This window comes from Saccostrea echinata, unplaced genomic scaffold (assembly GCF_033153115.1).
Source record: "Saccostrea echinata isolate AGI-Se365-2 ecotype Australia unplaced genomic scaffold, CSIRO_AGI_Sech_v1 ptg000001l, whole genome shotgun sequence".
Classification (NCBI taxonomy): Eukaryota; Metazoa; Mollusca; class Bivalvia; order Ostreida; family Ostreidae; genus Saccostrea; species Saccostrea echinata.
Genome location: NW_026889750.1, coordinates 25,086,229 through 25,100,108, shown reverse-complemented (window position 1 = coordinate 25,100,108; position 13,880 = coordinate 25,086,229). Strand labels below are relative to the sequence as shown.

At 34.3% G+C, this 13,880-nt stretch overlaps 2 protein-coding genes across 2 annotated transcripts in view; both read left to right on the top strand.

Annotated features, from left to right (window-relative positions):
- LOC133187886 (ATPase inhibitor mai-2, mitochondrial-like) overlaps positions 1-13,880 on the top strand; it is a 195,840-nt gene that overhangs the window by 33,995 nt on the left and 147,965 nt on the right. The gene's annotated exons all lie outside the window — the stretch shown is intronic.
- LOC133187836 (CAP-Gly domain-containing linker protein 1-like) lies at positions 5,026-12,052 on the top strand. Its single transcript, XM_061323236.1, has 6 exons — positions 5,026-6,260; positions 7,729-7,950; positions 8,124-8,459; positions 9,822-10,043; positions 10,834-10,975; positions 11,659-12,052. Exons 1-6 carry the CDS (start codon positions 5,159-5,161, stop codon positions 11,825-11,827), a joined length of 2,193 nt encoding a protein of 730 aa, XP_061179220.1. The 5' UTR covers positions 5,026-5,158; the 3' UTR covers positions 11,828-12,052.

The window sequence follows — 13,880 nt, the reverse complement described above, 5'->3', positions numbered from 1 at the left end:
ATTTCTTGACCTGGAGTTTGACTTGCATTTAAACTTTAACCTTCGCCATAAGCTGCCATACGGGGACATCAGTATTTCACAAACACACCTTGTTAATTTATTTTTTTTTATTTGTGCATTTATTTTTGCTTGTCAAGCTTTTTTTGGAACCCTCCCCCCCTCCCCTCCTGAAAAACGTCATGAACCTCCCTGTGTTGAATGGCTATTTTTGAAAATATGATATCATTGCAATGAATTCTTAATAACTCGTGCACTGATCACAGTAGCCTGGTGTCTATTTGCGATAGCTTCTTACGTCATGGGGAGCTCAGAGTTCGATTGTCCAAACTTCCTAGTGCCGTGCCAAACCTAGATGTTTAACATACATGTAGGTAGAGACCATTCCTTCGGCATTGAAAATGGTTTTTCGGCTGAGACTTTAAAAAGCCGAAACCCATCTAGATCCCCGCATGCAGTGATAAGCGGGAAATAATTCATGTTATATCGTCGAATAAAATGAAATTAAGAAAATGAAATAAAACTGAAAAAAAAAAAAAAGTTAGAATTAAAATAAGAAATAAAAAATAATTTGTTTGAAATAAATTTGTAAAAAATAAGAAAATAAGAAATAAGGGGAAAAAAAACTAAAAAAATCATTTTAAAAAATTGTGCCACTGTTATCTCTCCATAGTTTATTATTATCAAAATTCGATAAACTTGTAGACTTTACGTTTATAGAATTGCGCGGCTATATACATGTATAAAGATACTGGAAAACAGAGAACTCATTTTTAACGTCCAACACATTCAAGTTAATATCTTGTTTTCTATAAGTAGACGTAATATACAAGTATGATACCAAGCGGCTCAAAATAAGAGTAAATTTTCAAGTACCCATGCCGAAGAAACAAAGTTTACAACATCAAAACAAGTAACATGGTAAGATGTCAGATTTAAGTACATTGTACTTACATCTCGCTCCGACAATTTCTCATTTTAAGGACACGAAAAACACCCGACCAGAAGTGAGATCTACAAAGATTTTTGAAGTTACTCTAGACATTTTCAGTCTTAATAACATAATAAAAACTCATTTCAAATACTTCATCTTTTATTAGCGATATTTATGGCAAAGTTCAGTACTCAAGTTATATTTTTTTCTCTTTAAAAACTGATATAAATTAAGCTCTTTCTCCCCCGTTCTCTCTCTCTCTCTCTCTCTCTCTCTCTCTCTCTCTCTCTCTCTCTCCACTCTGTCCCACAATCTCTCTCTCTCTCTCAGTGGGGCCCTCTCTGAGTGGGGAGGGAGAGTAGAGAAAGTGAGTGGGGATGAGAAAAGGAGAGTGGAGGAGAGCATGGGAGAGATTCTCTCTCCCCTCCCACTCTTCTCTCAATCACCTCTCTCTCTCTCTCCCACTCTCTCTCTCCCACTCTCTCTCCCCACTCTTTCTCTCTCTTTATTTCTTTTCCGTCTAACTTAGCTAACCTTCTCATTGTGAAATAAACTATATAAATGCGTAATACATACATGTTTCATAGTTTATTTATCATAAAAAATAATGGAAAAATACTTATTCTACTACAAAGAGAAAATTCTTATTGCTATTTTAAAAGAAATTATTTTAAAAAAAAATTATTTTTGATCTTTTTATTTGAAAATGGATTTAGCAAAATTGTTTATTTATATAACCCCCTAACAAATTTAAAGAGTAGGTTATAACCCGTAACCCCATCCACACAAAACTTGCTACTATAGATACGCTCACACGAAACTCGCATGGTACTTCTAACATAATGTGTTACAATATTTTTTTTTGTACAGTTCTATATTTTTTTTGCCCAAGCAATTTCAAATGTGCTAATATTGCCAATCATACTTAGGAAAAAATTATGTAAATATGTAAATTAGAATTAGAGGCTTTTTTGTATAATGCAACATTCGTTTTTTTTTTTTCTATTGATAAAATTTTTTACATGTAACCAGGAAGGTAAAAGACGATACTACCATGTACAAACTTGAGTCAATTCTTGGTACAGTGATACAAAACACCTCTCTTTTTTTTAATTAATCAAATATTTTGATCTAAAAAGCCTCATTTTGTATAGGCTTATGAAATGCTTATGGAATGCTGACTTTAAAAGAGATTGTTGAATGAATGAATAAAACTTAATTTTTTGGTTTTTTGTTTTTCTTCCAAAAAGTAAATTTTTGTAGCAAATAGTTTTCCTCACCACAAGATGCAGACTTAATTCTAAATATAAGAAATTTACTCCATATTACAGTCCTTTACCTTGATGTTCTATATAACTGAGAAGAGCATCTTACAACATGGTTTCCATCTCAATTATGTCTAAGTTTTCCTTTACTCTGAGTTACAAAAACGCTTTGCACTTCTCATTATAGACACTTAGCTCTAGTATATGAATCTCGAGAAAAGTTCATGTTGTTTTAAGTAACAGAAGTACATAAATAAATCAGACTCACATATTTCCATTCATATCTCTGAAACCAGCTTAGATACAGCAACGATATACTTTTAAATAACAAGAGGCCAATGGGCCACATCGCTCACCTGAGTACATTGGCCTAGAAAAGGCAGAAATCAGTTCAGTGTTGAAAAGTTTACGGGGGGGGGGGGGGGGAGGGGGAGCAAACTTGAATTAACTCTACCTGAGGATGCTTCCATATCAACATAACTAATCATGGCTTTCCTGTTCTTGAAGATTTTTTTCCCTATGTATTCCTATGTAAACTCTAACTGCCCATTGTGGCCCCACCCTACCCCGAGGGTTAAGACTTGAACAAACTTGAATCTACACTACCTGGGGATGTTTCCATATCAAAATGATTAATAATGTCTTTGATGTTCTTGAGAAGATGTTCAATTTTTTTTTCTATATATTCCTATGCAAAACTTTGATCCCTCATTGTTACCCCACCCTAACCGCAGGTGTTATGCTTTGAATAAACTTAAATCTACACTACTTGAGGATGCTTCCGTATTAATATGACTAAACATGGCCTTGCTGTTCTTGAGAAGATGGTTTTCCTGTTTTTGAAAGGAAGATTTTTAAAGACATTTTCTATATATTTTAATGTAAAATTTTGACCCGCTGTTGTGGCCCCGCCCTAACATAATTTGAATAATTTAGGAATAACAGTATGTAATGAAGTTTTCACTTATGTTTCATCTTTTATGGCCCAGTGATTCTTGTGAAGAAGATTTTTAAATGACCCCATCAATTTTCACTTTTTCTTAATTATCTCCCCCTTGGAAGAGGGTGTTGCACTTCAATTGAACAACTTGAATCCTCTTTACCCAAGGATACTCTTTGCCAAGTTTACTTAAAATTGGTCCAGTGGTTCTGGAGAAGATGAAAATGTAAAAAGTTAACGACGACATCAACAGACAACGGACAAATTTTGATCAGAAAAGCTCACTTGAACCATCGGCTCAAGAATGGAACATTAATTTCGTCTTACTACTTAGTCTGCAAAATGTGCTGGTGTTACAATTATTTAGTATTTCTTCCTGTATGTTTCTTACGAGGATTTTCAAGGTTTTCTACATACACATAGCCTTGATAAGTCCTTGCAAACAAGATCTATATATCTTCTTTGCATTTACCAACTCATCACCTTTACATGTACCCTTCATTGTTACACGTTTCGGGGAAAAATACTGTGTGCACGTGGGTATTCTTGATACACTAATGGCATTTTTTTCACGGAAATTTACTACTCTAGAAATCTTGTTTGTCTCCTTAGTATGACACTTAGATTACCCACTTGAAAAGAATTTATTTAAGTTTCTATAAAGGCCCTTTCACAATTGGCGCACGAGCACTTTACAACACTTTGCTATCGGAATTTTTTAGCATCGCACGAGCTCTAGCATATGTTGCACGATGTCTTGCATTCGTTGCATGCGTTTTAGTGGTCGCATCAAGTCTCTTCAAAATAGTGGACATGCACACTATTCAGACGCGACCAAATGCGATCCAAATTATCACAATGTAACGCACGAACATTAATACGAACGCCTTACAACGTTTTGTGTACTCGTAAGAGTGATGTACGATTTTTAAAGGTCGTAAGATGAATCACAGCAGTGTTTTGCGACCGTGAGACTGTTGATCAACGTGTCTCATGTAATCTTGCAACGCTTTACTATCATTGCACGATTTATCAGCTTCAATTTGCCATGCAAATATTATATATATACACCATATATATTATATTTATATACCAATACGATATCAAACCGCCGAAACACTTTGCTGTCATAATAATACAGTCAATAATTAACTACGCACATTCTAAACGATAAAAATATTGGAAGAAATAAGAAAAATCACAGCACTGTGTCGGGTTCTCTAAATTTAGAATTGCGTGGCTGATGGATGTTGCCTAAATGCACTCGAACGTGCATTGGTACCAATGGAATGCATGATTGCACGAGCGCCGCACGTCCAATCGCATTGGCGCACATTCAATCGTCCGATCACCTGATCACTCGCGCGATCTTATCGCATTATCTTACAACACTCGCTTTCGTTGTATATCAGTCGCATATAGACGCAAGATATTTCGCAAGATTTAATGCGTTTGTATCGCATAAAGATTTAATGCGTTTGTATCGCATAAAAGTCGCTTTAGATCTTGCGAATTTCGTACGAACACTTTTTCATATGCGATTGTTTCGGCAACAGTTTACGATCCAAATCAAATTTTTTTGGTCGCACGAATATTTTGTCGCGTCTACTCGTGCGCCAATTGTGAAGGGCCTTAAGGAGGTGGGTGCTTTTAATTGTCATACTTATATCTGAATTTCCCTCCTTTATATAGAATTATATGTTCTTCGCGTGAACAAAGTCTAGAACAATTCTATCATGGGTTAAAGTGTACAATAAACTTATATCTACGAAATACTTGTAAAACCTATCGTGTACATGTACGCCGCTGTATTGGTTTTGGATTATTGTTTCATAATATAATATACAGCTGACAGTAACGGATAAAAAAATCAACACCATGGATAAAATGTATCAAATATTTTACCTGAATTATATTATAAGTACACTTGTGAATGGTCAAATAATATATGAGTTACCATTGCAAAATCGGAATATATTTGATCCTACCATCAACAAACAAATAAATCGAGCAACGGAATTCATGGTGGAAGGTTTTTCCAACTTTGAAACAGAAATCAACAAGAGGATCGATGACATACGGATTGATATGCAGCATCAAGATTTGGAACTCTATGAAGAAATCAAAAAATTAAAGCAAATGCTGACGCAGCAAGGATTTGCCCAGGACGCTCAATCACAAAATGGCGACATCCTATTTCCAGAAAGTGGCGAGTTGTCATCGAGATTGAAGTCTTTAGAGGCAGGAATGAAAAGAGATTCCAAAGACAGTAAAAGCCAAGTTAGAGCACTAAGGCAAAAAATTAAAATTCTAGAAAATGAAAATAAAATATTGTCATCACGTGTTGATGCAACGCAAGTAACTTTAATGTTAATGTCAGAAAGAACATCCCTAAAGATGAATGAGTCTAATGGTCTTAATAATTTGAACCTTGTTCAAAAGATTAGCAACATGGAAGAGAGGCTGAGTTATCTAAACGACTCTATTCAGGAAAAAAGAAACTCAAGTGTTGAGGCTGATGAGTTTACAACATTAAAAAATGAACTTCAAACTGTTAGATTGAATCTGTCCGAAGTGAAAAATGATTTGAACCAATCGAAGACTTTCAGTGAATTGCAAGGTCGACAGATTTTAGAGGCTCGAGAGTCCCAAACTCTTTTTTACGATACCTTAAATATCCTTGAAAACAATATCTCCACGATTTGGATGTATACAAGTAATCTAAGACGAGATTTTCAGGAACTAGGCGATTTAAAAGATATTAAAGGCAATCTTTCCATCATTGAAGGTACTACGTCTGTAATTGAAGCAAAAATTCAAATGTTACAAGATAACTTATCCACTCTGACAGTTGTGTCGAATAATCTTTCTTTTGAACTTAACTCAACTGAAGAAAAAATAGAAGATGTCTTAAAATTATCTGAAACTAATAACAATTCACAATTAATTCTGGAAAGAATCCTCAAAGAAGAAATTGACACTATACAAAAAAATGTATCCTCTATAGCTATTTCTGTTCAGTTGGAATCAAATGAAAGAAAAAATCTTCTGAATGTTAACGAGCAACGTTATTTGAACATTACCAGTGATATGGAGAGTATTCAAACCAAGATGAATTCTACAGGTACTGATTTAATAATTTTCTAATATAGACATAATTTAACGAAACATATTCTTGATTGAGATGCAGGGAATGATACATTTGAGTTACTTTTCAAATAAATCAGATCGTCTCACAATTCTTCCGAACTGAAACACAAACTTCAAAGATTGATTCTTAGTGCCTTTCAAAAAGTTTGAACATTGATTTAGACGTAACATAATAAAACATACGAGGGTTGTTCCAATAAGTTGTAAACAGGGTAAACAATTTAGTTTCTCTTCGCAAACAAAACTTTATTATCTTATCATAGTAAAAAACAACATTTAATGATGATAAATTTCAAGTTTCATCATAATATTAAACTAAGTAAGAAAGTGCATGTAATATAAAAAATAAAGCAATTATACGCCGGCGCACGAAAACAAACGTAATTTACGTCTCTTAACATTTTTGTAAAATAGTAGCCCTTGAGCGCAACACTTCTCTTGGGATTTCTTTGTTTTCATATACACTGACATAGGCTCTTGATAAGTGGACGTATTAAAACTATACTTTCAGTCCCACAAGATCGCTTTACATTGTAAGAGCAGAAAATACACAAAGTTTAATGTCGGTCGTGACCCATAACGTTCCTTGCCGTCTAAATAGGTCTACTTTTAAGGCCCTCCTGTTTTCGGCGCTGAGGTGAAACTGTCATTAAAACTCTTATATCATTCATAAACCACTTTTCTGCAAATGTTCTAGTTTGTTATATCATTTCGGTATATTTTTTCGTCTCTAAAGGGTTCAAATCTTTGTGCGCCAAGAAGGCGTTTGATGACTTCATTGATAGTTTTGAAAATTATGTCACTTCTCCTTTGTCTCTGAAGCCATTTACTTGAAAATCTGACATGTTAAGCAGATTTGTTTTCTAATTTAGCTGATATCAATTTCTTTTTGATTTTTATCAATTATTAGAGAAGCAAATGCAATTGTAAAAAATAACATACACAAATTATTCCAGATTTTCTTCGTGCGTCGACGAACTATATCGGCCTTATGATAAATCGTTTTAATATTATAACCATTAGATATATTCATTTAGGAACTCTCTATTCTAATGGACAATCGTAAATTATAGACATACAAATTTGGTTAGTATCGAATGTTTACAAAGTTAGAAGATTGTGTAAGAGTTTTTGAGACATCCAATTCGGGGAATGACACATTTAAGTTAGTATTTTTAAAAAAATCAGATCGTCTTATAAATTTTCCGAACTGAAACATAAATATTAACTTTTTTACAACTTTAAATTTTCATTTGAAAATACATACAAGTTATGCAATTATCATTTTGCGACATTTAAGATTTTGATTCAGAGTGCATTTTTCAAAAATTATGAATATTTATCTTAATGGGACAACTTCATGTAAGCAACTTGAAATATTTATTTATTTACATATGTATATATACTAACATATGTAAGCAGTGTTTTCATACCTTCTTTAGTTCAACAACTAATGATACTTGGAGCAGAGAAAGAACGTGTTTCAATATTGATCAAAAACGTCACCGATCACAAAAACAGACTTCAGGATGTTGTCGCCGTAGTACAATCAAACAGCAGAACTATTTCCGACATCCAGAGCAATATTACAGCTTTATTGGAAATAGATGGAGCCCTGAATAAGTCATTCTCGCAGCAAATTTCAGATGGAGCCCAACAAAAACGTAAGACGAAACGAGCACTTTTCTATTTAAACTTTCATGAATTTTTCTTAACTGCTATTCATATGTTGATTAATGTACCTTTCATCAGAAATGTAAAGGTCATGTTTGCATTCCCTTCTGATTGTTTGCTGACATTATGCATATATTCAAAAAAATTGTTTCCGTCATTAAAGGAAATACGCTGATCCTTGGAGTGAAACTTCAGAAGTTACAAGACGATTTATCTGCTCTTACGGTTGTGTCGAATAATCTTCTGAGTCAATTTAACTCAACCGGAGAACGAATAGAGGATCTGCTTAGAATATCTGAAGATAAAAACAATTCTGATATAATTCTGAAAAGAAATCTAACAGAAAAAATTGAAGCAATACAACAAAATGTATCTTCTTTAGCTATTTCCGTTCAGTTGGAATCAAATCAAAGAAGAGATCTTCTCAATATTCAAGAACAACGATATTTTAACATCACGAATGTGATCGAGAGTATTCAATACCAGATGAATTCTACAGGTAAAGATTTAATAATTTTCCTAATTTAGTTATGTTAGATGGTATATTGTTGGGTTTTTATAAATCCACCTGGCAGAATAAAACTAATTTGAAAGCTCTCTGTTATAGTGCAGGAATAAGATTGTAAAAATCATTACCGGGGAAAGGAGGGGGGGTTATTAGGAGGTAAAAGATTTATAAGGGAAAAGTGTTTTTAGAAAATATCTTTAAGTACTTCTAAGGAACAGTAGGATCATGATTGTTGATATCAATATGCAAGCAATTTCAGGTATATTGTAAAATCAGGAATGTTCAAATCAAAACCGTAAAGAAAGGTTGAGACCACAATAGGAAATCAAAGCTTTACATTGTAGTATAAGCATAAAAACCTTAAAAATATTTTTCCAAGAACTGCACAGACATCATTAGTCATATAGATATATGAGTATCCCCAGGAAGTGTAGATTTAAGATTGTTCAACGTATGACCCCTTTGTATAAGGTCGGGCAACAATAAGGAATCCAAATTTTACATTTAAATATATAAGGAGAAAATCTTCTTCCCCCCAAAAAAAACAGCAGGACCATAGTGACATTAATATGAAAGCTTCGTGATGAAGTGAATATTCTACAATATGACTGTTAATATCATGACCCAACCCCCCAAACCCCCCACCCCCTATCCCTTCTCATTTGAGAGTGGTTAGTTGTGGTCGCAATAAGGAATCAAAGTTTACATCCGAAAACATAGGAAGTGTTTTCCTCGTAAGAACGGCAGGGTCATAGACACTTATACCAAGGTGCAAGCATCCTTAGATAATGCAGAAATATGCTTGTTTAAATCTTGGTCCCCTGGGGTAGGGTGGGACCAAAACAGGGTCCAAAGTTTTTAAATGGAAATACATTGAAAATTAAAAAGTAGCATGGCTACAAAAAATCAGATTGTTTAACATACATTTCCAAGCTAAAGGATTCATTTTTCATTTGTCAATCTATGGTCCCTGTTTGGTAAGGCTGAATGTAAGCAACAGAGATAAAATGAAAGAAACTCTTCAGATGAACATCAGTATATAGAAATACTGAAACAGTTATGTTGTACGGATTAAAGTTCGAATGAATTGGGGCTAGAGTGGGCCACAATATATGATATACATATTTCATGGAAATAGGCCTAAGGTGGGGAACTTTTTTTAACCTTAATCTGAAGAACAGCCAAGGTGACTCAGGTCACTGGGCCTCTTGTATATTTGTGAACTTGCATAATTATCTTTGGCAATTTTTTTTCAATATGCAAATCAAAATTATAAACAATGTATATTTTTCTTAACACCTTTGTATTAGAAATTAAGGGATTTTTAAATCTTTATTTTAATTCTTTCTTTAGTTCAGCAACAAATGGCACTTGAAGAAGAGAAAGAACATGTTTCATTATTTATAAAGAACATCACCGATCACGAAAAGAGGATTAAGGACATTGTAACCGTAGTGCAGTCAAACGGTAACACTATTTCATATATCCGGAGCAATATTACAGCTTTAATGGAAATAACTGGAGCCCTGAATAGGTCATTATCGCAGCAAATTTCAGAGAGAAACCAACAACAATGTAAGATTCTCTTTTTTTATATCAATGATCTGATATTCTTTTTATTTTCATTTAAATTGTGAAAATAAGCTATAGATTATGTACTTCCCTTGTGATAATTACTGACTTTATGCTTCTCTCCAAAATAAATTGTTCCAAGCGAAGTTGCTTTTTTAGTCCCCTACCGGTGAAACTGGAGGGGACTATAGGTTTCCTCTGAGTCTGTCCGTCCGTCTGTCTAGCTGTCTGTCTGTCCGTCTGCCTGTCCCTCTGTCTGTCTGTCAGTCTGTCCCACTTGGTTTTCCGCACTTTTTTCTTAAACGCTTGCAGATATTGAGCTGATTTTTGGTATATGAGTGTATCTTGATGAGTTACAGATCAAGTTTGCATTTCGTTCCGCTTCATTGATTTTTGACGGAATTACGGCCTTTTCAATTTTTAAGGGTTTTCCACAATTTTCTTCTAAACGCTTGTAGATATTGAGCTGATTTTTGGTATGTGGCTTTACCTTGATTAGCTATAGATCAAGTTTGCATTTCGTCCCACTTCATTAATTTTGACGGAATTATGGCATTTTCAATTCTTAACGGGAACCAGATTACACTTGCCGGTAGGGGACTAGTATTGCTAATGCAATACTCTCAGAATGCTTGTTAGAGACAGTTATATGTATTGTGAATGCACCCAAAGCTTATCTGTTTTTTTATTACTAGTAGGTCTAGAAGACAATGAAAAACCTCAAAAGTCTAGCTAAAGCAAAATATGATACTGCTCAATTTTGACGCAAGCACTCTAAATTTTCGTATTTCAGTGCTTGTTCGATTGGTTGGAGGAAGCACCATCAGCGAGGGACGAGTGGAGGTTTACCACTCCAATGTTTGGGGCACAATCTGCGATGATAATTGGGGCAGCTCTGATGCAAGAGTTGTTTGTAGAATGCTGGGATACTCGGGGTAAGTCATCATAAACAAATATTGTAAATAATAATATTTACTTCACAACAGGGCCTTTAAAACATTATACATCAATTGAATGGGTTCGAGGGCAACTAGCGTTTTGACGACCCAAGAACCAAACTGTTTGCCTGAATCCGTTAGGCCGAAGGCACCAGTTTTGTTCAAGAGGTCGACCAAACGCATTATGTCCGAGAACACAGTCAATAAATGTTTTGTTATACCTTATATTTTTTGACATACATGTATCTTGTGCTGGCTTTCATGATGTAAATTTCCTTTACTGCACTAACACTCGGTCAATTTTGTCACTGTTAAATACCAATGAATGCAAATACGATTTAGCTGATCTCGCCCGAAGTGTGACGTAGGCGGTCCAGTATCTCACTCTGTAGTCAAACACCGATTTTTTTATGACTGCTCAGTAAAACATTGGAAATGTTAGACATTTTAGTACATATTTATATAGATACCAATTTTTAAAGGTATAACAAAACCACTTATTTCATAGATGCTTCAGATTTCTTTTCCAATCAGTTTTCTTTATTTTCAAAATATTAAGTATGTTAAGGCATTATCGGAAGTGAGCAGCGTTTTTTATAGAAATGATTTAGAAATACATGTATAACGTTGGCTTGTACAAGTCTAAATGTTCATTTTATATGCTTTTCCTATCCACTTAGATCTTACACTGCCTACTCAAACGCCCGTTACGGACAAGGAGTAGGACAGATCTGGATGGATGAGGTTGGATGCTCAGGATCAGAGTCTTCAATATTCTCCTGTAGAAACAATGGATGGGGTGTTCACGACTGTTCTCATGGCGAAGACGCATCTGTCAAGTGCACTTAGATGCCCAAGATCTAATATTAATAAGATCGTTATTTTTGCCTTCGAATTTGAGAGATGTTTTTATGTTTTCTCTCAAACTCGTTTTTATTGTTCATTCACAGTTTCTTTCTCCTCGGTTCTGTGAATATTCAGAGAACATTACACTAATTATTTGAAACAGATTACTGTATTGTCTTAGTGGTTCACGTGTACATATGCAGTTATTGATTAAATGTAGTGTATTTACGCAGGTATTTTGATCTGTTTTTAACAAGAAATTTTTTTGCACTGGACTTTTGTTACAGATCCTATCCAGGCTTTATACAATTTATCTTAGCAATTACTTGGCAATTAACTAGGCTCTGGTTCGAACTAGTTTGACGATAACGTTTTACGGAGATGCATTTTCCTGCTTTCATTGGACCCATGATTGTCCACAATAAAATATACCTTTTTTAATGTCAAAATTTACAAAGAAACAAATAAAAATTTACATTAAAGACGTATATGTTCACGTGCAATGTTATACAGTTGAAAATAAGTGCAAAACTTTCTACTTTCGGCAAATGTATTTTATCCTGTGAGTTAAAGGATTGTGTCGCAAGGTGAAAAAAAACCTAACACTCATCTCATTGGATGTATCTTACACCACAAAACACGAGTTGCAATGAAATCGTGTATCCCTCCAGTTGACTGTAATCTTAGTATGAACCGAATACTTTATTAAATATTTTGATTTTACCTTCATACTTTCCGTTGAAACTTTGATTTAGTATGATACTTTGATGACATTCAATTTCTAGTTGAGTTCGTTAATAATATTTCCAGAACAGTAAACAGATAAACAGAAAAATATTATACATGTATATGCAGGCATTTGAATTAGTGTTAAGAACACAAAAAAATCGTAATTGAGGATTGAAATATCAGTTTCAAATTCATTGCAAAGATACTGATTTACTATGGACATTTGAATTGTTTTAGACAATGGTTTTATCTTAATTTAATTTTTGTTAGGATAGACCTTGAAATAGATGTATGTAATGAAATGTAGTACCTGTTTCTTTTGCAAATGCTCAATAATGGTCAAATTAAACGACAAAAACTGAGGTTCCTCTTCATAAGCTACACAACTCGGTGACTGTCTGTCCGTCTGTCATAAGGTGTCTGCTAAAAAGTAACGAGAAATATCCACCGTTTCATAAAGAATCTGCCAGCAAGTCAAATGTCATACCTCCTCGCTTGGTGACCCTGGAAATTATCTGCAGCTAAGTGAAAATGACGAAAAATGAGCTTCCAACACCTTATAAATAACTTTAACCTGTGACTAAGGGATGAAAATACCCGAGCAGAGGCCTTTCAGATCCAGTGGGATTCTTTGGGTTTACAACAATAAATGTAAAAAAAAAAAAAAAATTATCCACACTGCTTGTGTATTTTAAAATACTATTTGTAATGCACATCACGGGCAAAGAGGACTTAAAGGGTAGATAGTTTCAGTTCTGTTTGTTGTATTCATAAAATTATTCAGTATACGATATATCTTCGTAACTTAAACCTTTTAAAACACTTTGCACACATAACATTTTTTAAAGAAATCAATGGGCCAAGCATTTTGGCGGTATATTGGTCTCAAAAAAAGTATCAAAATACGACATTTTTGTGTCGTCTGCAGAGCAGAGCGGACTAAGGGATCACTTTACCCGGAGTCTGTCCGTCTGTCACACCCTATATCTCAAGAACTGTAACAATACAAATCAGGTCCAGAGCAAATATGGACCTCTAAAACAGTAGAGGTGGGATCAGGTACCATGGAGGAGTGAGCATCCCCTGCAGATCAGGGATTGACATTAACGGTTGTCCGATTGCCCGGTACAAGTAAATTCTCAGTTTGGACAAGTGAAATTGTCGACATACTTGTCCGATCGGGCAAGTGAATTTTTCTCATACAAATGTACATATTTATTTAGTTTACATTAATTTATAAATAAAACGATAAATTGAACACTTGACTTCCGCCACGCACCTGACTGACAATGCTTCGTTTCTGGATTATACCATTCATTTAAAAATC

Excerpts from the sequence above, each read along its gene's own strand:
- LOC133187836 (XM_061323236.1), top strand. The coding sequence starts at position 5,159 with ATGGTGGAAGGTTTTTCCAACTTTGAAACAGAAATCAACAAGAGGATC. Across the intron at positions 6,261-7,728 it reads AACCAAGATGAATTCTACAG|TTCAACAACTAATGATACTT; the intron begins GTACTGATTTAA and ends TACCTTCTTTAG. Across the intron at positions 8,460-9,821 it reads ATACCAGATGAATTCTACAG|TTCAGCAACAAATGGCACTT; the intron begins GTAAAGATTTAA and ends TTCTTTCTTTAG.